Here is a 26,968-nt window from a genome sequence, read left to right on the forward strand (position 1 = left end):
ATCTTTTAAATGAAGAAACTGAGGCACAGAGAAGTTAAAAGCATTTACATAAAAACAGCTTAAAAACTGCAGCACATATTTAAATTATTAGTACCCCAAACCCAAGTTGACTATCATAAAGGAATAATTAGTATCACGTTTAATACCAGTGCATAAAAATCATTCATAATAGTTTAAGCAATCTGCCACTTCTTTAAAAATAAAAAAAAAGTATAATGGTGATATAAATCAAATATTTCATTGAAATTCCCAGAAGTAATTGAGTTTTCCTGCTAATCTAGACTCAATCTCTTTGTCACTCATTAAACATTTACTGATCATTTACTGAATGCTAAGTATATTGCTCAAAACTCCAGAATTTTATTCTGATCAGAATTTTATCTTTGAAAAATGGTGAATAAAATCTTTATGTACACTGCTCCTGGCAATGAGTGCTTATATGTTTTAATAACTTCTATTTTCTCCTAAAAATGGTTTTCTTCCTTTTTTTCAAGCATTAAAATGGGTATTGTTTTTAAGAATCCACGTGTCTCTTAAGTCCCATCAATTCAGTTGTCTTGTCCGACAACTATAAAATGATAACATAGCTTACAGTTATGCAGGGGACATATGAAGTTATGACAACAATTTTTTTTTTTTCAAGACAGAGCCTCAAGCTGTCGTCCTCGGTAGTAGAGAGCCATGGCATCACAGGTCACAGCAACCTCCACCTCCTGGGCCCAAGTGAATCTCTTGCCTCAGCCTCCCAAATAGCTGGGACTACAGGTGCCCGCCACATGCCTGGTCATTTTTTGGTTGTAGTTGTCATTGTTGTTTGGCAGGACCGGGCGGGATTCGAACCCACCAGCTCTGGTGTATGTGGCTGGCACCTTAGCCGCTTGAGCTACAGGCACCGAGCTGGCAACAATGTTTTAATATTTTTATTCATAACATTGCTAAATTTTTTGCTATACAATAGGCTTACTATTAAAAAATAGGATGTAGCTAGCCAATAATTTGTATAATTACAAGTTTGTGAAATTCAACAGGAACGATATTTATGTCACTATAGAGCAATTTTCCAGCACCATCTGTGTCGAAGCCATGAAAAGGTAAAAGAAGACCACAGGGGAAGCTAGGGAGCTGACAGGATCAATACTGCTTAAGGCAGGGGTTCTCAACCTTCCTAAAGCCACGGCCCTTTAATACAGTTCCTGGAGGTCGCAACCCACAGGTTGAGAACTGCTGGCTTAAGGTCTGATAACCAGAAATTATGAGAATCCTTAGAAATTCTTTTTTTTTTTTTTAATTGCACCCAGACCTAAACCCAACTGATGAACTCACAGGATCTTCACTTACAAACCAATAATGTCAGTGTATTGAATTTTAACAATACACTCCTGAGCAGGAATAGCTAACACTTGGTCTTCGACTTGTCTTCCTTCTTTGCATCACTATCCAACAGAAGCCAGAATCCTTCTTTTTTTATTTATTTTTTTTTTTTTTGTTTGAGATCACTCTGTCATTCTGGGTAGAGTGCCCTGGTGTCATAGCTTACAGCAAACTCAAACTCCTTGGCTCAAGCAATCTTCTTGCCTCAGCTACCAGAGTAGCTGGGACTAGAGGTATAGATGCCCAGCATAACACCTGACCATTTTTGGTATTTTTAGTAAGACAGGGTCTCACTTTGCTCAGACAGGTCTAGAACTCCTGAGTTCAGGCCATCCACCTGCCTCAGCCTCCCAAAGTGCAAAGATTACAGGAGTGAGCCACCACACCTGGCCAACAGAATCCTGCTCAACACAGTTTCTTCAGGCATCCCCATCAATCACACGAACATGAACTCCAGTAGCCACGTTCCAAAGCAGTGCTGTTTCACTTCCAAGATAACTAAGAGGCAAGTACTAATCAGGGTATTCTGGAGATTAGAAAATAATTGCTAAGGGTGGTACCTGTGGCTCAGTCTGTAAGGCGCCGGCCCCATATACCGAGGGTGGCGGGTTCAAACCTGGCCCCGGCCAAACTGCAACCAAAAAATAGCTGGGCGTTGTGGCGGGCGCCTGTAGTCCCAGCTACTCGGGAGGCTGAGGCAAGAGAATCGCTTAAGCCCAGGAGTTGGAGGTTGCTGTGAGCTGTGTGAGGCCACGGCACTCTACCGAGGGCCATAAAGTGAGACTCTGTCTCTACAAAAAAAAAAAAAAAAAAAAGAAAATAATTGCTAATAGAGACAGATGGTTGAGGACCACTTCATCGTACCCTGCAAGAGATCTGAGGAATTCGCCTTCCCTCAACTCTCCTAGGCCTCTAATCACTGGAATGGGGCTCTCTCTTTTAAAAATTTTGAAAATTAAAAATATTATAAATTTTAAATAAGTTTATATAAATTTTAAAAATATTAAAAATTTTAAAATAATTTTAAAAAATCATTATTGAGTCCTTCCTCTTCCCCTTTCCCCAGTTTTCATTCAGTCATCTTTTCAGATTGAAAAGGGAGATTTTCTTCTGATAATTTATATTTCAATTATTGGAGTTATAGGTTTCTTCTGCAGTTATGAAAATAAAACTAAGCTTCTGCTTGCTGCCACATCACACAAAAACTACTGGGAAGATTCTCGTAAAAAAAATAAAAATAGGCTGGCACCAGTAGCTCAGTGGGTAGGGCACTGGCCCCCATATACCGAGGGTGATGGTTTCAACCAGCCCCAGCCAAACGGCAAAAAAAAATAGGCAGACATTGTGGTGGGCACCTGTAGTCCCAGCTACTTGGGAGGCTGAGGCAAGAGAATCGCTTAAGCCCAGGAGTTGGAGGTTGCTGTGAGCTGTGACACCATGGCACTCTCCCAAGGGCGATAAAGTGAGACTTTGTCTCTAAAAAAAAAAAAAGAGAGAGAATCAGTTTAGAATCATCTGAAATTTTTTTTTTTTAAGAAACAAAAAGACTTTGTAGTACTCTTAAATAGGCCCGTGGTGATGGGAGCAGTTCAAACAGAATTAAAAAGAAACCCAAACAGTGTTCATCAGGTCAGCACAACACAGTTACTAGAAGGCTGCGGACACAAAATAAAGAGTGGCTTCCAATCAGAGAGGGGCAGGGCAGATTTCCTGGTGTGTGATTGATCTGCTTCTCAGATGGGCAACTATGTTTCTATGAGGATGTCTCCGGTCACATCGACATGAACCTCGCCTGGAAAAGTCTGGTGAAGTAGCTTATCAAAAAACATGCATAGGTGTATATCTGTGTGTGTGTGGGGTGGGGGGTATTAGTCTGCACTTAACTGAACACTACACCGTTCTTTCCTCACAGTACCTGTTCTCTAAAACCCTGAGAGAGATCACTCTGTCACAGCAGTTTAGAAATGCACAGGAAAACAAAACCATAGCATCTGAGATTTTGAAACGACCTGGGGAGGGAGCACAAGCCCCTTTCCTGGGCGCTGAGGTCCAGATGTGTTTCGACCACAGTGATGGACAGTATAAAGGTACCTCAATCAAAGATGAGAATAACATCTAACAAGGGCAGGTGTCCAGTGCACAAGTAGACATAAAGGACCTCATGTTACGTTCACAACTGACTTTGGGTTGGGCAGAGTAGCAGTTAACATTGTCCCAGTCTGCAGATGTGGAGTTGACATTCAGAGTCCTAATGCTGACTGACCCAAAGGGTCACCACTGGAACCCAGGACACAGTTCCAGTCTTTTCCCTGCCTACCCTGTCAACTTTCTACTTCCATACTTTCTACTCTGTCACACTTTACTATGACAAAAATGGAGAGCACAAGGCGAGGATGCCACCATGTGGAAGCGGGGGGAAGAGAGAGAGGAAGGCCACCGGGCACGTCCCTGCTGATGAATACCACGTCACGTCCGGCTGTCTCAGTTTAAGTGTGCTCTAAGTATGTAAGTTGGTAGGACACAAACGTTGGAAATTGTTTTTTTTTTCATCACTTTTCAAATTCTACAGATAAAACTAGCCCATGATCCAGCAATCCCACTATATGCTTTGGATCTATAGCCAAAGGAAATGAAATTGGCAGGTCAAAAAGCTATCTGCACTCACATGTTCATTTCAGCATTCTTCACGATAGCCGAGGTACGGAATCAACCTCCGCATCTATCACCAAATGAATGAATAAAGAGGACATGGTCTACGTACACAACAGACTGCTACTGATCCTTGAGAAAGAAAAAAACGCTGTTGTTTGTGACAACATAGAGGAACCTGGAGGACATTACTTTAAATAAAATAATCCAGACACAGAAAGATGATCTCAATTGTATGTGAAACTTCAAAAAGTGGATCTTCTAGATGTAGAGTATAATGGTGGTTACCAGGCGCTGGAGGTGGGAGGACTCCGGAGATGTTATTTCAAAGGATACAATATTTCAGTTAGAGAGGGGGAATACATTCGAGAGATTTATTATACAACATGGTGGCTATAATTCATAACAATGTGTTATATTCTTAGAAATTGCTAAAAGAGGAGATTTTAAGTGTTCTCACTATGAAAAAAATGAAAAGTATGAGGTAATGCTTATATTCATTAGCTCAATGTAGCCATTACAGATGGTAGGCAGATTCCAAACCAGCACATTATACACACAAATAGATAGATACGATTGTTGTCAAGTAAGAAATTAAAAACCACAAGTTGTACAAATCTGTACACTAGCACCCACTAACAATTCCTGTACCCAGCCTTTGAACCTCATCTGTGTTCTGACATGGCCTCTCCTTGCTAGCAGCCATGCAGTGCAGCTGGGATCAGCCCTACTAGCAGGGACAAGTCAACCCAAATTCTACCCCACAGGGATCCAAAGCCAAACAAGCATATTTCCTGTGGGCCCTTTGCAAGCTATGAGATGAACTGCTTTACAGAGGCCAAGATGATAAAGGCATCCTTTGAGAAGCAATGAAAGGACAGACACAGAGTGGGAATCTACATTCCGAGCTTGCAGTTGATTTTTAATTGGTTAGTGTTTCCGAAAGGTCAGTGTATTAACCTTTGAGCTCTTTCCTTAATTCTCAGTATTTTTTATGCACATTTAGAACAACACAGGTGCTTAACACATTTTGTCCAGTTAAATGGGCCTCTGCGATCCAAAATTGGCGTAGGCAGGTGGCTGCCACGTCTGCACTACTTCGGGAAATGGATGTATTTCTCCTTTACAGGATCTCGGTGGGAAGGGGCAGGCATTGGGGAGGGAGAGCGCTGACAGACAGCAGCAGGGTGATTCTGTGCTCAGCATCTTGTCTTGGCCCTCTATCCAAACTGCAAGATTTATAACCTTCTTGTTACAATGTATCAGCTTCAACACTTTCAGTGAAGTCTTCAATAACTTCGATGACATCTTGCTGAGGGGTTTTGTCATTAAAAGCCTAAAGCTGGTCATTAACAAACCTTCTCTGCAATCATCTACTGCTGTGCTAACTCAGGCATGGATCTGACTGAAAAGTTGAGCTGCCTCAGAAACTTTCCAGAAGGCTGCATTTTTTCCCCCTGTGCTATGTATATTTCTTTAGGGAAAGAAAATATAGTTCATGATCATTTAATCATTTATTTCTCATTATCTATGAACTAACCCTTCCCTGATAGACAAAGCCAAGTTCAACAAACACATGTAGAACTCTACCAGAGAGCAGGCGTGGTGCTCAGGACTGCAGACAGAATTATAAAGAGACACAGTGCCAACCCTCAGAGGCACTATGTCTACCCCACCCCACCTGCAAAAATATTCATTTACAGAACCCTTAGTAATGTGCTGTACTCTTTTTAGGCGCACATACCTGGTAGAACAATTAAGTTCATAAACCCATCCTGGGAAAAGTGCTACGTACCTCTTTGCCGATGCGTTACAGATCACTATGGTCACCAAATAAACGGACAAGGGGAGTACTTCCAAGGTGACTTTCGTACAAGGACAGCTCTGATGACCATTCCAGAAAAAAAAGAGTTCCAACATTGTTTTGAAAGGTGGACAAGGCACTGGCCTCACTGCATAGCTTCCCAGGGGGTTTACTTCGAAGGTGGCTGTAGGGATGTTCAGCAACAAGGTATGTATCCTTTTTCTAGGATGAGTTCATGAATTTAATTGTCAGATCTCCTAAGCATTTTCTTGTTCATTTTTGACCATATTATAGAATATATAGATGTTCTTTCTATCCCCATCTTAGAGCTGAGAGGACTAAGGTGATGCCTGCTTTCAGAATTCTCCCAAAGTGATTGGGATTCCAAGTAGAAGAACCAGGTATCAAGCTCAGGTCTTCTGAGATGTCAAGTGTACATGGGGGCCAGGAAGAAGGCAAAAAATGCACTGGGCATCGTCTGGGTGGACAAAAGGGCCCTGGGCAGGCTAAAATCATACACGGGCTGGGTACGTACAAGAAACAGGCTGGACCCAGCTCCGGTCCCCTGTGCAAGGAAATCTAGGTGGTGGGTGGAGCTTGGCCCCTTGGTCCAACGCCCTGTGGCTCCACCCACTCCCTCCCCTCCATAATAACGTTTAGATTATAGAGGTATCCAGGTGTGTGCCTTTACATACAAACTCACGGTTGCCCACTAGCTCTGGAATATGAAGAACAGGCATACATTTTATGACATTAAATATACCTATGATGTGAGAAAAGGGGAACTATTTGAAGATCACTTAAGCCCAAATTTATACAAAGATTCATGTGGCAGAGCAAGTCCCAGTTGCTTGACAACTGTTTATGTTGTCAATGATTTGACTTTTCCAGTAATCTCGTCTCCTCTCTGGGGGAAATAATGGATGGAATTGTTGGTTTCTCTACCGCATAATTCAGACCGGAACTAGCCGGAGGACCAATGTAACAACACACACCCAGTGGCTCACCAAAAACAATGACGGGGAAATATACAGATGTGGGGAGATATTTTGTTATAACTTAGAGGGAGTGGGAGATGAACAGAAAAATAACTCTTGAAAAGACATGTTTTCCAAAGACAAGGAAAAAATCTTGCGGCAGTAACTATGTTTTTAAGAGTAATGGTTGTAATACTATATGCTGGGCAACTGTGAGGAGTGAGGATCACTCAATAGCTCATTAAATGGAATCTTTATAACAACCCTGGAAAGAAAAGCATCATCCCCTTTTTTACAGGTTGAGAATTTACCAAAAGCCCCTCATTGAATTATTTGCAAAGCTGAAATGCTAATCTAGCTGTAGGTTGTTTCAAGCTTTAGAGATTCTTTTACCCCTATCTATAGCTATGTTAATTAAAATATAGCTTATTGAAGGCATGTATATATAATTAAAGAATGCAGTGCTTTCAAAGGGACTAGCTGATTTCTCTCTTTTTTTTTTAATTAAGATGGCATTTGTCCTGTCTTTCATTTCTCCTTTCCCAAAAGAAAACAGAAAGATGAGCTTACTTTTCATTGCTCAACTAGTTGCTGTGGGATTTTACCTGAAGATAGCAGTAAGACCTCCAAGCAGAGATCATTGGTTCAGTTACAGTGTCCTTATGCCTGTCCTTATGTGAGATATTGGAGGCCAGGCTTTGTGGGGATCATGAAGCCAACCTCCATCTGACTCCCTCAGTTTTGGTGAGATGTCACCTACCAGACTGCCCATGAACATTGTTGGTCAGTTATTTTTTTTTTTTAATTGCACTTTTTTTTTTTTTTTTTTATTGTTGGGGATTCATTGAGGGTACAATAAGCCAGGTTACACTGATTGTAATTGTTAGGTAAAGTCCCTCTTGCAATCATGTCTTGCCCCCATAAAGTGGTCTGTTATTATTTTTAATTGCTCACAGGGTGCTTCTTACTTGTGAAGTTCTTGCCAGCCAAAATCATCAGTGCTAACTCGGAGGAGTCTCAGAAAATCGGTGAGTAATTTCAGCTCTGCTCTTCTGAAAAGTAGGATATGATCGTGGCTAAGCTTTGCCCAAGGTCACAGAACCTGTTGGCTCTTTTGAAGACAGCATGAAGCAGTTACAAAGAACTACACCAAATATAAGGGGAAAGTTCTGTGTGTTGAGACAAACAAGCTCTTTGGCTCAGGAAGCCCTGAACTGGTAGGTCATATCAAACACAAAAAATAATTAATATCAATAAGAATCCACACATATTTTTCTGTGTTTCCAGAAATGCTATTTAGTAACTCTGTGATGGTGAGTAAATAACAGAGCATCTTTGAAACTCAGTTTCCTCATCTGTAAAGGAGGAGTAATGATCTCTATCATCATTTTGAGAAAGAAATAAGATGATGATATCAATTGAAACTTTTTTGTCCCAAGTGATAAAAGTCCAATTAGAATATGGTTAAGCAGAAAGAGCACTTCATTCTATATAAAAGTAATGCTGACGAGGACAGGGATACAGTTGGATCTTAACAAAAACGAAAACCAGAGGCTCAGGTGCCATGAGAAAGGGCTCCCTGTCTTTTGTCCCTACTCTTCTTAGTATGTGGGTATTTCCCTCCTCACTACTCCTGAGTTTATAGGGTAGAACTTATCCACCAATGAATTATAAAGGTGGGGGGGTGTTGCCTGTGCTCCGGGAGTAGGGCACGGGTCCCATATACCGAGGGTGGCAGGTTCGAACCCAGCCCTGGCCAAAACTGCAACAACAACAAAATAAATAAATAATTAATTTTTAAAAATAAAAATAAATAAAAGTGTGTGTTCTTATCTCAGACTAAGAAACTAACAAATTAATTTGTCCATGTTCTAAACCCCAGGGAAGAACTGGGATTGGCCCAGCTCATGTCACATGCCTGTATCTGGACCACTTAGTTTTCAGCTAACAAGGAGCAGGATTTTATTCTTCCTGCATTGCTTTCCCTGTGGGAAGTTGCCGCTAGGTAGAGGTGGATATTTCACAGCAGAAAGGGGATTGGTTACTAGAAAAAAAGAGTTTCACCGCAGAGAAAATAATTGGTGTCCGCAAGGAAAAGTATACCCAGTTCAAAATACATAAACTTCTTAGGGTTTATTTTTGTCAATATATAGGCTTGTGCACATTTTAAAAGTCTACTTTTCTGAAAGCCGAAAAATAGCATTGTGTGTCAATTTCAATGAATATAGTCTATTGAGATATTTTTGTTCATTTGTTTATTTGTTTCTGAGACAGAATTTCACGCTGTTGCCCTGGGTAGAGTGTTGTCAGCCATCATAGTTCACAGAAACCTCAAATTCTTGGGCTCAGGAGATCCTCTTGCCTCAACCTCCTGAGTAGCTGGGACTACAGGCACCCACCACCATGCTCACATAGTTTTGTTTTTTCCTATTTTTAGTACAGATGAGGTCTCACTTTTGCTCAGGCTGGTCTCAAACTCCTGAGCTCAAGAAATCCACCTAGGTGCTAGGATTACAGGCATGAGCCACTGTGCCAAGTCAACATAGAGTATTGTTAAGATTCAGAACAGATAGCCGGGCGTTGTGGCAGGCGCCTGTAGTCCCAGCTACTTGGGAGGCTGAGTGAAGAGAATTGCCTAAGCCCAAGGATTTGGAGGTTGCTGTGAGCTGTGTGATGCCACGGCACTCTACCGAGAGAGATAAGGCGAGACTCTGTCTCTACAAAAAAAAAAAAAAAAAGATTCAGAACAGAATATAAATGTTATGAACAATTACTATTTTAAATATATAAAACATCTTCTGTCACATAACTTAAAGACACAATAGAAATTCAACAAATTGCAAAATAAAATTTGATATCTTAACCCTTTTCTCCTCTCCTGTCCCAAATATTTTCACACTTGTTACTCTTGTCTTCTGTTACTTTTCCATCTTTAAATTACCTTAGGTTGTGGCCCCACTGTTGAGTTTTTAGGATAAAAGATCTAAGGGAAGGTATAAAGTACTTAAAATATTTTAAGAAGCAATAAAATGACATTATCTGATTCATACTAAACAGAGCACCAAGCAGGGAATAAAAAACAAAACAAAACCATTTCTATTTATCCCACTTTCCCCAAAAATACACAAAACAATTTTAGACAAGTCCTGTGTATTCGCTTTGTCCACCCATGCATCTGCCTGCTAGTAAATAGTCTAACTGCTCCTCAAGATGAAGCCCAGAAATAATTCCAGCTTAACCCAAAACACGACTCATTTACAGGAAAAAGTATGGAGGAATCTCAGAAAACTAGAGATTTTCCTCTCTTGCCAGAAAGCAGATTCCCAAACAGAAGAAGAATCTATTTTATGTATACTATAAAAGAATTAATTCAACTGGGTCAAGTTGTAGGGACCTAACTGCTCTCTACCAATAAGCTCCAGGCCTGAGTGAAGGACCCAGTCAACATACTTCGGGTTTTGAAAAGAATATTTTGTATCATTTTCCAGAATTCCTTCTGGCTTTTGCTCGTGTAATATTGGATCATTTTGGAAAGAATAGTTCCAGAATCTTTCAAAGGGGATGATAAGAGCTAAGTGTGGCTATTGGGATAAAATAAGAGAATTGAAAATTTCATCTTGCATCGGATTTGGTCTCTATGACGTGATTCCTTTTCAGGAAGAAGGAATTAAACTGAGAAAGCAATCCACTATGTTCTGAGAGTTAGCTAAAGGGTAAGAGATGGGAGTGAGGCTAACTGGTCTAAAAATTTGTATTACCAGTTAAAGATTACTCATATTTGTTTTCAAATGCGAACAGAATTTTGTAGAGGGAAAAGAAATACCAGAATAATAATATTGCCTTGAGTCACAACTCACATATTCTGTATGACAGAAAACGGTTTCTAACTGGGCTGCTTAGTTACAGCATAAATACCCCCTACGTTGATGGAGACTCGTGCCATTTTGAAGTACATTGCACAAATGCTTTAATTTGGTCCTTTAAAAATTATGTCACTTCATTTCTTGGTTGGTAGAATATTAAAATATGCAAATAAATGTGATATAACTGATCAGTGCTAATCTTTTCGGTAATAACTAATATTCTTTCTCAACAGCCACCACTCCTTCTGTTCTTGTCATCTTCACCCAGGAGTCATAAAACGCTGAATATTGTCACTTTTTACTTGATTCAACTCCATGAGGGAAAGGCCAAAATCCTCCCCTCCTCCTTCCCTAAACACTTTTTCTCCCCTCTCCTAATTGCAGTTTTACATCAATTTACATGAATTTCATCTTTCAAAAATCATTGGTTTTGCCTAATACAGATAAGCCAATGGGAAAATTATATTAAGTTTGTACAATTGATCTTTCTTGATTTCAAATGGTACCTTTAAACATTTCCTGAAATGTCTGTCTGAAATAATTCCAGCGTTGAGTGTCATCAAGAGACGCAGGGTCACCCTGGGGAAACCCATTCTCAGTGATGTAAATTACAGGGTTATTGTAAGTATCCTAGAAAAGAAGAACAGAAGTTTTATTCCAAACAGATCTTTAAACAAACAACAAAAAAAAAAGTTCATAAAATCAGGTGCATTGCCTTCTATCTTTTCTAAGCTACAACCCCCAAACAAACTAGTTTTCATCAAATCATACTGACACTATTAACTTAATTTCCCACGCACTGACCTTCCATGACTGACAATGAAAAAGCAAAACTGTGCAAATATCCCTGAAGAGAGTCAAATGACTCACATTACAATGAGAAGACAGAAGTGTCTTTCTTTCATCAGCATCTCCTGATTGTCACTGCTCCTTAACCCCTTGGACCTGCCAGCAGCTACATTCTGTATCCTCCACAAGGGGAGTCCTATAAACCTATACTTGAAATTTTAATTTCAGCTACCCAAACACCATCCAGCATAGGAGAGACACCAAAACAATCCACCTACCTCAATTCTTAAAATACCTTTTATAATCACCGTCACAATACCAGCCTAAAAAAATTATGTTCAAGCCACTCCTGTAGCCACAACTGACATTGACAACAAATCCTAATTTTGACTACTGTTTTTGAGGCCTTTTACTGGCACTGGCTAATTACCTGCTCACCAACTAAAATCCTAATCTTCCCTTCCCAGGACAGCAAAGGTACATGCTATCACCTAAAATAATTCTTTTCCAAGTTCGTATACACACATATGCCTGTCTCACCACCTTCACATATTTTTTTGCACATAAGCACAAAACAAATCATGCATTTACCTTAATATATTTCAGTACTTTACGTAACCCCCATGGTACCACGGAGATCCAACCCAGATTTTCCCAAGACGGATCTGGAAAAATTTCAATCTCCGCATCCCGGAGGAAACCTAGTTCACCTGTCTTGTTTTCCTGGTGCCGGACTAAGCGAGAAGTGTAATAGTGCACAGCAAAGAAATCTGCCGTGCCTTTGATCAGGCTCTGCTCCTCTTCTGTAAATTCTGGAAGCCTTGAAGATGGATAGCCTTGCTTTTTACTCAGTGAGGCAATCTGGGACTTGACAACTTCTGGGTAATCCCCATCAATAAATATGGGTTTAGCAAAGAAATCCAAGTGGAAACTGATGGCTCTTTTAGCAGCTTCCTGGTCAGACAATGACATGGGATCTGCTGGTTCCAACCAGCTAGCAAAAATTGATAGGGTCACCATACCCTTTTGTTCTTTTCGGAATAAAGAATCATAGCTGTGCCAGGATCTGGCATGAGCCCTAATTAAATTATGAGCTGCCTGATAACCTCCAGTCCCAATGTGAGGTACACCAGGAGGAAATTGACCTAGCTCATATGCCATCAGGGCAAAAATGTTAGGCTCATTTATGGTGATCCAGTGCTTGACTCGATCCCCAAAGGTACTGAAGCAAAACTGAGCATATTTGTCAAAGTATTCAATGATTGCCTCTGACAACCAGCCACCTTGGTCTTCTAAAGCCTGAGGCAAATCAAAGTGGTAGAGTGTCACTATAGGTGTAACTCCTTCTGTTAGCAAGTCATCAATGATCTTGTTGTAATAGTCAATTCCTAGGAGGAAAAAAAATAGAAGTATGAAAAGAAAAGTTATTCTTATTATTCTTATTAACAATTATTCTTATTATTCTTCAGAATATAAGTTATTCTTATTATTTTACAAGAGATAAGATGAGTCATAATGTCCTAAATCACTTACTTGAAATAAGGTTATTATGTCCTAGATGTAATCAATGAAAGGATAAGGGAAAACATGAAGAATTACAAAGAAGGCTGGCTGATCAATTAGGAAGAGTATGATGGAACAATACGATCAGAAGGTACATGTTCTGAAATGGATATGTGGGCAAGTCATTATTCCCTAAATTTGCATTATTCTCACACTTTTGAAATCTATTTATTTTTGTGTATGCTCATTTTTCTCTTACCTCCATTAGAATGCAGCCCCATTATAGTGGGGGGTCTTGTTGATCTAGTTGATGCTTGGGTCTCCAAATCGCAAAACCATAAAAGAAATCTTATAGATCAATATTGGTTAAATTTAGTGAATTAAAATTGGTGAATGAATAGCTCTCCACTACATTAAATATAAAGTAGAGGAATTGATTCAGATGACTACTGAATGCTTTTCCAGATCTGCTAGTCTCACAAGCCTACGAAAAGAAACCCACTGGGCATGAACATAAGCTCAGCCTCTGTCCCAGAAGATGGGATAGAAAGAGAGCTCGTAAGAGGCTTGGGACATTAAGAGTACTCAGCTGGGTGTTTGCTTTAAAATTCCAACTTAAACCAAGGAAAAACATAGCCACCCCTAGATCTCAGCCAATTCTGCCTGGACTTCATATTTGTAAGAGTTTTTAGAATTATAGCAGAGTTAAAATTAATGTTATTTATTTAAAGATGCACAGCTTCAGAAACAAAAACCAAGAAGATATTAGGTCCAGCCTAAAGATGACTCTTAACTTAGAAGAGACTGAGGAGAGTTTGATGTTTGTCATTCATGTGTTTTTGTATTTAAAATGAATATGATCAGATTTAATTAAATTAAAAAAATTCTGCACAGAAAAGGAAATAACCAACACTGTAAACAGACAATGGGAAAAAATATTCACAAACTATACATACAACGAAATACCAATATCCAGAATCTTCAAAGAACTCAAACAAATCCATGAGAGAAAAGCAAATATCCCCATGAAAAAGTGGGCAAAAGACATGAATAGGTTTTCTTTCAAAAGGAAATAGACAGAAGATTAATAAACATACAAAAAAATGTTCAACATCACTAATCTTCAGGGGAAATGCAAATCAAAACACAGTGAGCTACCTCCTTATCCTTCCATCATAGTGACCACTTTCAAAAAAAATTTTTTTAAAAAGGTTAGTGTAATCCCACCAATCCCCTTCCCTCTACCCACAACAGCGCATCTTACAAGGGTATATGTGAAACTTGGTAAACGGTCTGTGAAGCTAGTGAATGATGCCCCATGAATATATCAATGTACACAGCTATGATTTAATAAAAAATAAATAAATTTAAAAAAGTTAGTGTATATGAGGTTAAAAAAAAAAAAAGAAATATATTGTTGGTGGGGCTGTAAATTAGTACGACCTCTATAGAACAATATGGAGATTCCTCAAAGAACTGAAAGTGAATGTACCATACAATCTAGCAATCCCACTTCTGAGTATCTACCCAAAGGAAAAGATGTCATTACATGAAAAAACACCTGCACCTGAATGTTTATTGAAGCACAGTGCACAATTGCAAAGACATGGAATCAACCTAAATGCCTATCAGCTGATGAGCAGATGAAGCAAACTTGTTATATACATGCCATGGAGTACAACACAGCCATTTCAAGGAAGAAAAACATTATCCTAAGCAAAGTATTTCAGGATTGGACAAACGCTACATATTCGCAGTAATAAGTAGAAATGAAACAATGGGTAGCCACAGTCATAAAGTGATGTAAAAGACATCAGAAATTAAGAACAGGGGATGAGTGAGAGGGTAAGGGCTAAAAATTTACCCATCAGGTAGAATGTATACTACTGTGGTGACAGGCACACTAAAAACCCTGACTTCAACAGGATACAATTTATCCGTGCAACAAAAATATTTGTACCCCTTAATATTTTGAAATTTAATTAATCAAATGAGAACAGTGGAAAACTAAGCTTAGAAAAGAGAGGCTTCCTCAAGAGGCTGTTTCCTGAATAAAGATTGTAAAGTCATATGTAGGCTTGTGCTGCATCGAAAGTTTGCCTAGGGGAGTTTTTTTAAATTGTATCCTTTAATTTAAAAAATAATAATTCAGACATTTATGTGTATCACATTCATTCAGTTACTCATTTGTGTGTTCCTTTAATATACATTGATAGAGAAACTAGGCTAGATGTACAGCAAGCATGATAAACACCATCCTTGTCTTCAAAGAGCTTATTAAAAGGGACTACAGATAAGAATCGTCAATAATTACAACACAGCACTACTAGTAAAGAGTCCTATTTAAACATATGATAAGAAGTATTCACCCCAAACTCAGGGCATTTGAAAACATTCTGAAAGTGATGTAGCATAATGGTTTCATGAGTGAACCATGGTGCCAGGTCACCTAAATTCTATTCCAACACTTTTACCTGCTAGCTTCCTCGCTTTGGACAAGTTCCTTGGTTTCTCTGAATTATCTTTTCCCTTCTTTGAAATGTGGATAATAATAGAAACCTTCTTCAATTAATTATTATGAGAGTTTAATGAGTTGATAAATTGAACAAGCTTACAACAGTTCTTGGCATATGGTAAGGGCTCAGTACCAGTTAGCTATCATCGTAATAAATAATTATTATTGTTATTGTTGTTATTAGTGACATCTAAGCCAATCCTTAAAAGATGAATACAAATTATCCATCTAAGGCAAATAGAAAAGATCCAGGAAGACAAAGAAGAGAAACAAATGAGCGAAAGACTGAAGGAGTTGTGGAAATAAAGACTACTCCAATGAGAAGATCGTCTATTTATCTGGTGTTTGCAAGGGAATCACCCACCAGTACTGGGCAATACTCAAAGGCAGTGGGGGGAGAGGGAAAACTTCATAGTAAAAGTAAAAGAAGAGAAGGCTTAAGGGGTCCTCTGATTGGAGGGTTGTGGGCGCAGGGAAGCTGGAGGTGGGTTAACTAGAAGCGGAGCATCTAACGTGATTGGTTTGGTGAACATACTTGGCTTTCTCTTGTTGGTTCTGATTTGAAGAAGAGAGCAAGGGGAACAACAAAAAAAAAAAAAAAATAGAGCCCCGATGATGGTTTTTGACCAAGCCCTGAGTACTCTGGGCTGATTGCTGCAGAGGTTATGGGTTGGCTTCCTGGGCTTCTCATGTGTGTCAGAGTTTTATTGTCATGTGTGGCCTGGCCATTGTTTTTGTATTCGTTCTCTTTCTGTAAACTAGAAGTTCCTTTTAAGATTACAGCTCATCAGAAGAGGAACAAGAATGGTGAGAGGCAAGCAGGGCAAGAGGAAGTCAAAATGCAGAATCGTATTTTGTCCTTCTGTGTGTGTAAGTGGGTATTTTTAATATCAGCTCGTATATTTTGTAAACGGTAACATAATGTGAATCGTACACAGCAACTCCGTATTTAGAAGGTACATTTGTATGCTGTTTCTCACCTGGTAGGCAGAATATCCCTTCCCCTCCCAAAGATGCCTGTGCCCTAATCCATAGAATGGGTGAATATGTTACTCTACGTGGCAAAAGAGACATTCCCAGTGGGATTAAGGTACGGATCTTAAAATGGGAAGATTTCTCTCCATTGTTCAGGTGGATCCAATACAAGTGTTTAGAAGTGGAAGAGGAAGACAGAAGCGTGCTCAGAAAGATGCAACAACAGGTGGAGGGTGGGAACGTGAGAGGAAGTCAACCTGTCACAATCAGCTTTCCAGATGGAGAAAGGGGTCCCTGAGCCAGGGAATGCAGGTGCCCTCTAGAAGCTGCCTATGGTCTCAGCTGATAGCTAGGAAATGAGGGCCTCAATCATACAACCACAAGGAACTGAATTCTACCAACAGCCAGGAAAAAAGAATTTCTCATAGATTCTTTAGATAAAGAAATGCTGTTCTACAGACACCTTGATTTCAGCCTCAGAGTGAACAATGTCAGGGCTGTGACCTGAAGAACACTAAGGTGTGCTGTTTTAAGCAGATAAGTTTATGACAATCTGTTGAGTAACAATAGAGAACTAACACACTCATCAAAAGTTATATGTGGTACTTTCCTTTTCTGTCTCAAAGAAAGACAATTCTACCATTCAATCTCTGGGCCCCTGTGAGCCCACATTTCCTTATATGTAAATAGATATGCAAAGATGGCAGGATGGAATAATCTTGATATGGTTATGTAATGATTTTCATAGCCGATTCTTTTAATTGGCTTTGAACATAAAAATAATATTGGCTTTCATTTATGAAACTCATACTATATGTCAGCCATTTTGCTTAATCCTAGCACTAAACCCAAGAGATGAGCATTTTTATCTCTATTAAACAAATAAGAAAAATGAGATTCCAAGAGTCTCAGTGTGGTCAAACAGCACACCAACATTTCAGCCCAGTCTGTCTCACTACAAAGACTGAGCTGTAGCATGACCACTTCCCACGTTGATGGATGTTCCCGTACCAGAAACTTGTGACTCTGGTTTACTAGCTTATAGTAATCACCCACCTTGGACATGATCGTAATATAAGATCCCTTTTTTTTTCATTAATAATTGCTAATTGGTGTAATTCAAATAGTATAAGAACCGTCAGCTGAAATGAAGATACGTAAATTTAAGTAAAGATTTTTATCACTCATCTGCATGGCAGAGCAACAGAGTACTGCATATTTAATACTTAATGTTCTGGAATTGAGCACCTTATTTTTCATGTGTACAGTTTACTCGACGCTATAATGAAACTTCCATGAGGCAGTAAAGTGGGATTTTTTAGGAGTAGAGCACCCCGACAACTCAGTGGAAGGATCATGAACAAATCATTTGGCCTCTCTATACTTTCAGGGAGAACGCAAAGGAATTGAAGTTGGGAGCTGAGAAAACCTTTACTTCTTGGGAAAAACTGGTTTCTCCCATCCCAGCTTCTTTCAACACACCTGTTTTACTTCTCTCCTTCTTTCAGAAGTAGTTTCCTTATACATACCCAATTTGTTACAGTTTCAAAATGGCCATCCTATCTGCCAAAGCTAACTCAGTGCCCCACCCCCCCACCGCCAACCAGGAACCAACTCATCCTCTCTGTTCCTCACTTCCAAACATCCCAGACAGAAGGAAATAACAGGGCAGACTCAGCGTTTTCGATGAGGCCACACCTAGTTACAAATCACAGGGAAAGAAGCTTTTTCTTCATTCTAGCCAGGAGTAGAATAGGATAATACAGAACTTAGAAATGGGGGGATTTCCTTAGACTAGGATGTGGCTAGAACTTACAAAAAAAGGATATCTTCAGTAAAAATAATAATAAAATAGTAATAGTAGTAATAACTGAGCTACAATCCTCCTCCATAAAACTACAAACATTAACACAGAATTCATTCCAAACTTGTGCCTACCATGTGTCAAGTATATCACTCCCTCTGGTTCACTTCGATTCACCCCACCAATGGCTTTAATTGCCCTACGTTTTCTTGCCACACTGTCTGTATCAGTTTCCCATTGCTGCTGTAACAAGCTACGACAAACTGAATAGCAGAACCAACATAAATGTAATGTCTTACTCTTCTGGGGGGTCAAAAGTCTGAAATAGTTCTCCCTGTTCTAAAATCAAGGTGTTAGCAGGGGTATGTTTCTTCTAGAAGCTCTCAAGTAGGATCCATTTCCTTGCCTTTTTCAGGTCATAAAGGTCACCTACCTTCCTTCCCACGTGACCTCTTCTCCCCATCTTTATCTTCAGCTCTTTTTCCAACCTCTGCTTTAGTCCTTATATCTCCTCTCTTGAAGCCTCCATCCTCCCTCTTATGAGACCTACATCATTACATTGGGATCACACAGACAATCCAGGATGATCTCCCATCTCAAGATTCTTAGTTACATCCATAAACTTCCTTTTATCATTTAGTGAATATTTCTGAGAATTAGGACATGCACGTTTTGAGGGGTGGGGGGGGTCATTATTCAGCCTACTATAGTGCCTAACATAGAATGCAAGATTAACATTTGTTTGGTTAATTTACATAAAACACTCATCCTAAGAGCACTCATATTTTAAATCTTAAAGTGAACGAAAAGTTCTGCATGAATATTCTTTTCTTTTTCAAATTTCCAAACTTGATTCTCCTACTAATCACCCAAAATTTACATTTGTGGCAGTTATGAAAATGCACTTGAACAGTTGAGAAAGGCAGAAATACGTGATCCCAGTTGCCAGCTACACCTCTTCTGGTTAAATCTTGTAAAATTGATGCTTGAAAGGGAAAAGCTATATAACAATTCCACTTTGTAAAATATTCCTCCGATTTGGGGGACGTAGAATTTCCCAGATTTCCAAATGTCCTATAAGCAAGTTTTAAAAGGGGTAATGAAACCCAAATGAGGGGATTCCTCAGAAAGGACAGTGATGGGGGGTTTCTAATTCTTTACATGGTCTTCCAGAAAATGTTTAAATGGAAGAGAAAACAAATCATGATGGCCTTTCTGTGTTAAAACCGTTTCAATTGCTTCAACAGATCATCGCACAAGGGTGAGCAAATGCTTATTGAAATTCCACCTCCTGGAAGCACCTCTGGTGCCCTCTCACTCAGAGCCAAGTCTGTAATATTAATCAGCTCTGGCTTTTAAAAAGCTGGGGCCAAACACAAAACCTCAGTGCTACGGGCACATGACCCCTACGTGAGGTTCCTGTGAGCAATTTCTCCACCTTGTTCTGGTGACTCCAATCGCCCCAGTACCAAGACCTCCACCCCCCAGGTTTTCTGCTTCTTTTGCTCTTAGACTACAGACCTGCACAGTACCTCCGTGAACTTCTGTCTCTCTTAGGTCAGTTTTATAAAGCCTGACATGTTGATGCATTGGTATAGGTGCATAATCTTTCAACTGAAAATTCTGGGGTAAATGTGGTCAGGATTTGGGGGGTTTACAAAGGAAACACAGAACGTATACCTTATATTAACACTCCCAGTAGGTTTGGGTCATTTTCTCTCAATATTTCTTCAGTAAAATAGATACATATTCTCAGCTAGATTATTTTTTAAAAACTCCACAATGACTCAGGAGGGCTTTGGCTGCCAGTTTTATTTTTTAAAAGTTTCAGTAGCCAGAGCACTTTGGATTTTAGAATTTCAGAAAAGGGATTGTGTACCTATATTACAAGTTGGTGGAGCTGGGTGGTTTTATTTTTTCCAGTTGTTTATTGTCCAAATGGAAGCTCAGTACAATTTCCAAATTCCTAGAATCAGTAGAAAGAGTTTCAAGGACATGATGTGAGACCTCTCTTTTTTTAAACCAACAGAGAAGTTGTAGCACAAGAAGTTCAAGTGGTTTGGCAAAGCTGTCAATGGTCTAGGTCAGATACTGGATTTCTGACATTAAGACAGACCCAAGCTAACTTCAGTCTAACCAAATTTGCCATCTTGGGAAATCGATGCCCTGCTTTCCTTCCCAAGTTATCATTACTCCTTCTGATTAGAGAAAATCCTCACTTGTAGGATTGCTGTGAGGACTAAAGCAGCAGAAGCAAGTGTGAGGCTTGGCAGAGTGAGCTGCGGATGCTACACGCTCAGTAAAAGGCACCCACTTATCCTTATCCTTACTATGATTGTTATACTAGTCAGTGACTTAATTCAACTAAATTCAGCAAATGTTTACTGAATCCCTCCCCGCAAGGCACTAGAGTAGGTTATAAGGTAAAGAAAGCAGAATTATCTGCCTATTCCCCCATAAATAATTCAAGGGATTCTCTTACATCTATGCCACAAGTACTTAGCAGTCCCTAATACACAATAAACCTTCAAGACACTTTGGTTGAATCAAATTAAACTGAAGGTGCTTACAATCTAACATGGATATAGCAATAGTAACAATAAACAATATAAGAAATAGCTCAAGAGCTTTACAAAGTGCTCTGAGAATAGGTATAAAGAAAAAAAAAAAAGATTTCTTCTGGCTTAGAACATAGGAATACTTTAAAGAAGGGAAGCATTTGTGTTAGGCCTGAACAGTCAGACAGGCCTTCAGCAGGGACACTTGGGGATTAAAGAAAGGTGTTCCAGGAAGAAGGAAGAGATTAACCAAATTCCTGAAAAGGTGGAAAATTGCACAGTGCTAACAAACAAGGAAAAAATGCTCAGTGTCCCTAATTATTAGAGAAATGCAAATCAAAACCACCCTGAGATACCATCTAACCCCAGCGACAATGGCCCACATCACAAAATCTCAAAACTGCAGATGCTGGCGTGGATGTGGAGAGAAGGGAACACTTTTATGCTGTTGGTGGGACTGCAGACTAATACAACCTTCTTGGAAGGCAGTATGGAGAACCCTCAAAGAACTCAAGCTAGATCTCCTATTTGATCCTGCAATCCCATTACTGGGCATCTACCCAGAAGGAAAAAAATCCTTTTACCATAAGGACACTTGCACTAGACTGTTCATCGCAGCTCAATTTACGATCGCCAAAATGTGGAAACAGCCTAAATGCCCATCAACCCAGGAATGGATTAACAAGCTGTGGTATATGTATACCATGGAATACTATTCAGCCACTAAAAAAGATGGAGAGTTTATAGCTCTTGTGTTAATCTGGATGAAACTGGAACACATTGTTCTTAGCAAAGCATCACAAGAATGAAGAAACAAGAATCCTATGAACTCAATTCTGATATGAGGACAATTAATGACCTAACACATGGTAGGGGTGGGTGTATGGGAGAAGAGAGAGGGGAAGGAGGGAGGAGTGGGGGGTATGGGGAGTGGTACACTTTGGGGGGGGGCGCAGGGCAGAACACTATTATAAAAGGGTCTTTATCTAACACAAGCCATCAATGTAACCTGCTCCTTTGTACCCTCAATGAATCCCCAACAATAAAAAAAAAAAAAAAAAAGACTGTCAGTGGAACCTGCAGTGGTATATGCAGGAGAGTGGACTATATACTCAAGCTAGCAATGACTAAATTTGCTTCTGATCTTCCTCTGTTTTTCTCAGGAGATAATCCAAGCCAATATAATTTGGGCCAAGCTTTAGGAAAATTGCTGTGGTAGTATTTTATAGGAAGAGTTAAAGGACAGAGCGCGAGGAAGCAAAAAATAGATCTGTCACAGATGTATCAAAAAGTCTTTGATGAGGGTGGCGCCTGTGGCTCAATTGGTAAGGCGCCGGCCCCATATACCGAGGGTGGCAGGTTCAAACCCGGCCCTGGCTGAACTACAACCAAAAAATAGCCGGGCGTTGTGGCGGGCACCTGTAGTCCCAGCTACTCAGGAGGCTGAGGCAGGAGAATCACCTAAGCCCAGGAGTTGGAGGTTGCTGTGAGCTGTGTGAGGCCACGGCACTCTACCGAGGGCCATAAAGTGAGACTCTGTCTCTACAAAAAAAAAAATAAATAAATAAATAAAAAAAGTCTTTGATGAGAATGAAAAACACCTAAACTAGGATGGTTATGGGGGAAGAAGTTAAAAAGGCAAGTGTAATGCACCATATGCGTATTCAGCAACCAATTAGATATAGAAAACAAAGAAAATAGAAGATATAAAGATTTTTGTTTTTTAAAACTTAGGGTATGAGGTAACAGAGAGAAGGGAGAATACTGATGTTGGCTTAGGAAGGTGGCACATTGTGAGTCCACTTGTAAACTGAATGGCAAATTACCTCCTGTTCAATGCAAAAAATAAAACCAGCCAGTGACGTCAAGAAAGTGTGTTCAACCAACAGCAATTACTCATGGGCTAATGTCTTTAGTATCAAAAATGAGCCCGCTAATCTTCCACTGTCCCTATTTGAGGACAGCGACTTGAAGTCCAATGCCACCTGTGAGTCTGTGAGTTGAAATTCTGTTTCACAATGTGCAGATTGTCCCACCTTGCCCAAAATGAGCATTGCAAGTGCACAAGCCTACCTGGAAATTGTTGTCATAAATGGTTCTATGTAAGGATCACATAGATTATTCCAAAACAGCTTCTTGTATTAATAAATGTTCTTGGGTAGAAAGTGTGGGGAGCCAAGCAGGTGCCCCTTGCTCAGGTCAGGTGAATGCTCATCCTGCCTTTGAGACCATCCTTATACTTTATACTCTAGACACCTCCCTGGCCTTCCTTATTCCTGGCCCTAAGACTAGTGTGAAATCTTTTCCAGGATAAAATAGTAACAAAAACCAGGGTATGGTGCCCCATGATCACATTAACGTACATAGCTATGATTTAATAAAAAAAAAAAAATTAAAAAAAAAATCATCATTAAGAGCTTTATGTTGTAGTGCAGGGATTGGCAAACTTTTTCTGAAAGGACCAATAGTAAATATTTGAGGCTTTTCAGGCCGGGTGATCTCTTCCCCTGGTTCTCAGTTTGGCCATTATAGTGGGAAAGCAATAGCAGGCAAGGTGCAACCAGTGGGCATGGATGAGTTCTAATAAAACTTTATTGATATAATTAGACTGCAGGCCAGATTCAATCTTCAGGTCATAGTTTAACCAATCCTGTTATGTGGAAGTCAATTATCAATAAGCCTTAGCTTTAAACTCCAAATCTACCACTTACTAAAAATAAGGATTTGGACAGGATTTGACCATATCCATAAGATATGGTCATTATTTCTTCCTTACTGATTGTGAGGATTAGAGAAAATGGGTGTCAGTGGGGCAGTGAGTGGTCTTTCTAATTACACGGCCTAATAAGAACAGTTACTGTGCCAAGCACTTTACCAAGATTATTCCATTTGGTCTTCAAAAAAACTCCTAAAGTAGTGACTATTATAGGTTTCGTTTCTACTCCTGGGGAAACTGAGGCACCAGACATGAGGAAGAGGTGGCTATACAGATAGAAAGTGATACAGCTGGCACTTAACCCCAAGTACGAGGACTTTAGGAGCCTTGGTACTAACTCCTACGCTAGCAATTAGCTCTACTCATTCAACTCGAATTAAAATGCTCAGAAACATCTCGAGTTCTTCAGGGCTTTTCATAACTCATCGCAGGGTTACACAACTGAAAAGAGTTTAATAAAACAACTTTTAAAAATTCATCTTCAGCTTAACATTCAGATAACATCTTACGTAAATAAAACACTTACTGTATCCTCCTTCTGTTCCTCTACCCTCCCCACCCCCAACAAAGATTTCAAGTTAAGGAAAACCAAAATATTATTGTGAAAGCTAATGCGAACTCATTTCAAAAAATTTATCCTATAATCACTCCAAAAACTAGCCATTTCAAAGCTAACCTACAGAATACCACACTGGATTAATTATGCCAGACTGCAGCAATAACCTTGAATTAAAGCTGCAACCTTCTATTTTTAAGAAACACTTGCCTTTCTGGTTGATGAAACCTGTCGTCCCATCAGGTAACAGACGTGACCAGGAAAGAGAAAAGCGGTAATGAGTCAATCCAAGCTGTTTGATACATTTCAAATCTTCCTCCCACAGAGTGTAGCTGCCACAAGCTACATCGCCAGTCTGGTTCTTGAAAACTCTCTCCCCTCCCTGATGGGTAAATGTGTCCCAGACACAAGGGCCTTTTCCATCTGCATCCCAGCCTCCTGAGAAAAAGAAGAAAATGAAACAGTTACACTCTTGACATCAAGAGGTGTATGTGGAATGTCAATATTTGTCACCCAAAGAACATACCTCATTAACTCAATGTACCATATTTATAACGTTAAAATATGCCTTTAAAATAACATGCATGAGTGGGTTATGTGTTTAGCTGTCCTTGATCCCTGGAGCTGACTGGTGGCAAATGAAAAATTATTGCATAGTGCTGTACCAGAGTCGGCTTTCATGGCTCATTATCTGAAGATCTCCCAGCTGGTAAACAGAGGCAGGCCCCAGCTCAGGGATGCCTGGGTCAAAAACGCCTCCCCCTCGTGGAAATTCCCCAGCCACTCCTGACACACCTTGTCCTTGCACACAGAGTATACAAGGAGTCTTGGGACCGTGTGACTGGCCCTGAACACATCAGCCCTGTTCTGTCACCTGGCAGTAGAGCCTGTGATGGTTCAGTCTATTATGCGCAGGACAGGGGGCGCTAGTTTCCACCATAATTGACGTGCTAGTGGATCTGAAATTCATTCATTCATACTTCTTTAATTCAACGAATGTAGGTGTCAGGCACTGTGCGAAGCCCAGGGGACACCAGGGTGAACCAGGTCAGGCCTCATGTTCTTGGGGAACTCAGCTAATAGGCAATTGCAAAACAGCCAGGGTAACGGCCTTTTCCTTCACAGACACCAGGGAAGGGCCTTCACCCAAATGCGGGCTAGAGTCACAGCACACGTCCTTCTGCTCAGTTTTCCTGCAAGCCTAAAACAGGCCTAAAATATAATGTTTATACATTTAATTGAATATATACAGTGTGTTCATCATGTTTTGTATCTGTAAAACTATATAAAAAAAAATCCATGTATTTTCAAAACATACTTATGAGGTAGAAGTATAGCAACAGGCTTGGAAATGATCCAGTCAATTTGGTGGTCACTTTGGGGGAGAAGGAGGGAAAATGGAACGAGGGAGGTGGGTGAGGGGCCTTTGATTACAGCTCTTTGTTTCATTCCTTAAACTAGATAGATGGTACCCGGGGTCTGTTTATTATCTGCATCCTTGTGTATAGACCCAAAATATTTTCATCATAATTTTTATATTAGAAAAGAGGTCCCAGCTAATGTAGAAGAAAGCAAGTATGGAAAGGCTTGCCAGGTCCTCCTTGACCATCCAAGTGCTCAGATTTGGGGCCCAGTTCTAGAAGGAAAGGTATATGCTCCAGTCCAAAGATGGGATAGCAAATGAGAAGTTACAGAGTGGGATCATCAGGGACCGGGGAGGCTGCGAACAGGAGGAGCTCCTACAAAACAAAAAATGACCATTGATATCCAGGTAGGAACCAAATATCAATATAAAGAAGCCATGCATATTGGGCAGCGCCTATGGCTCAGTGGGTAGGGCACCGGCCCCATATACTGAGAGTGGCGGGTTCAAACCTGGCCCCAGCCAAACTGCAACAAAAACAGCCAGGTGTTGTGGCGGGTGCCTGTCATCCCAGCTACTCAGGAGGCTGAGGCAGAAGAATTGCCTAAGCCCAAGAGCTGGAGGTTGCTGTGAGCTGTGATGCTATGGCAGTCTACCAAAGGGCAACAAAGTGAGACTGTTTCTCTAAAAAAAAAAAAAAGCCATGCATAATAATAGTATTTTACTTTAGAGTCTTGCAATTGTAGAATCAAATAATTTTATACATTCCACCAGCTCTCAAGTTACATCTCCACATATGGGGTAAGAGATGGGGTGAAAGAACACTGGGATTCAATTTTAGAATGAAATGGGTATGAACACAAACATGTAATTTTTCAAGAATGGCACACATAGTTTTGACTGATTAATAAATGAAAAAGCTTAGTCTGAGAGAGCTTAAGCGGGGTGTGTTAGTGTAGGTAAATGGCTATATGTTTTAAAAAATGCATGGACCCCTCTATGTTTACTATCAAGCTGACTGCTATAAAGTATATGCAATGCAGAATTTATAAACAATAAAAAATTCTGCAATGTTTTTTCTACAAATTCCATAACCAATTAATGGGCATGGAGTCCTCTTTTAGACTTTGCCAGACTCCTGTATCAGAAACCAACCTGACAAATGTCATTCTCACGCGACTTCTGGATGCTATTTTTACTGAAACTAACCAAAAAACAAAAGAAAGAAAAATAACAAAGACATAGCAGAACTGCACTTGTTCACTGAGGTGGTCGTCGAGCACCGAAAGGATATGTCCTCAATTTTGTGTGCTACTGACAATCATACAGCCACAGATGTTACCCATTTTTAACTTTAATATGCTTTATTAGCACTTTCTCTTTTAACCATATCTATATCTCAACCAACAAAATAGACAACCAACAAAACCATAAAACAAATACTGACCTGTAGCACCTGCCAATTTCTGTGGTGGAAATACACCCACCTTGGCTAGGTTCAAGCAAGCAGCATAGGACTGAAGTC

The 26,968-nt window shown here is 39.9% G+C and overlaps 1 protein-coding gene across 2 annotated transcripts in view; it reads right to left on the reverse strand.

Annotated features, from left to right (window-relative positions):
• Positions 1-26,968, reverse strand: part of LOC128575913 (cytosolic beta-glucosidase) — a 94,410-nt gene that overhangs the window by 40,850 nt on the left and 26,592 nt on the right. For both annotated transcript variants that reach the window (XM_053577724.1, XM_053577725.1), the window contains exons 2-4: positions 24,291-24,518; positions 12,045-12,841; positions 11,171-11,294 (exon numbers count right to left, since the gene is read on the reverse strand). In XM_053577724.1, the coding sequence (XP_053433699.1) occupies positions 11,171-11,294; positions 12,045-12,841; positions 24,291-24,518 (1,149 nt within the window). The remainder of the gene's footprint in view (positions 1-11,170; positions 11,295-12,044; positions 12,842-24,290; positions 24,519-26,968) is intronic.

The sequence above is a fragment of the Nycticebus coucang genome, chromosome 23, assembly GCF_027406575.1.
Source record: "Nycticebus coucang isolate mNycCou1 chromosome 23, mNycCou1.pri, whole genome shotgun sequence".
In the NCBI taxonomy this organism is placed as follows: domain Eukaryota; kingdom Metazoa; phylum Chordata; class Mammalia; order Primates; family Lorisidae; genus Nycticebus; species Nycticebus coucang.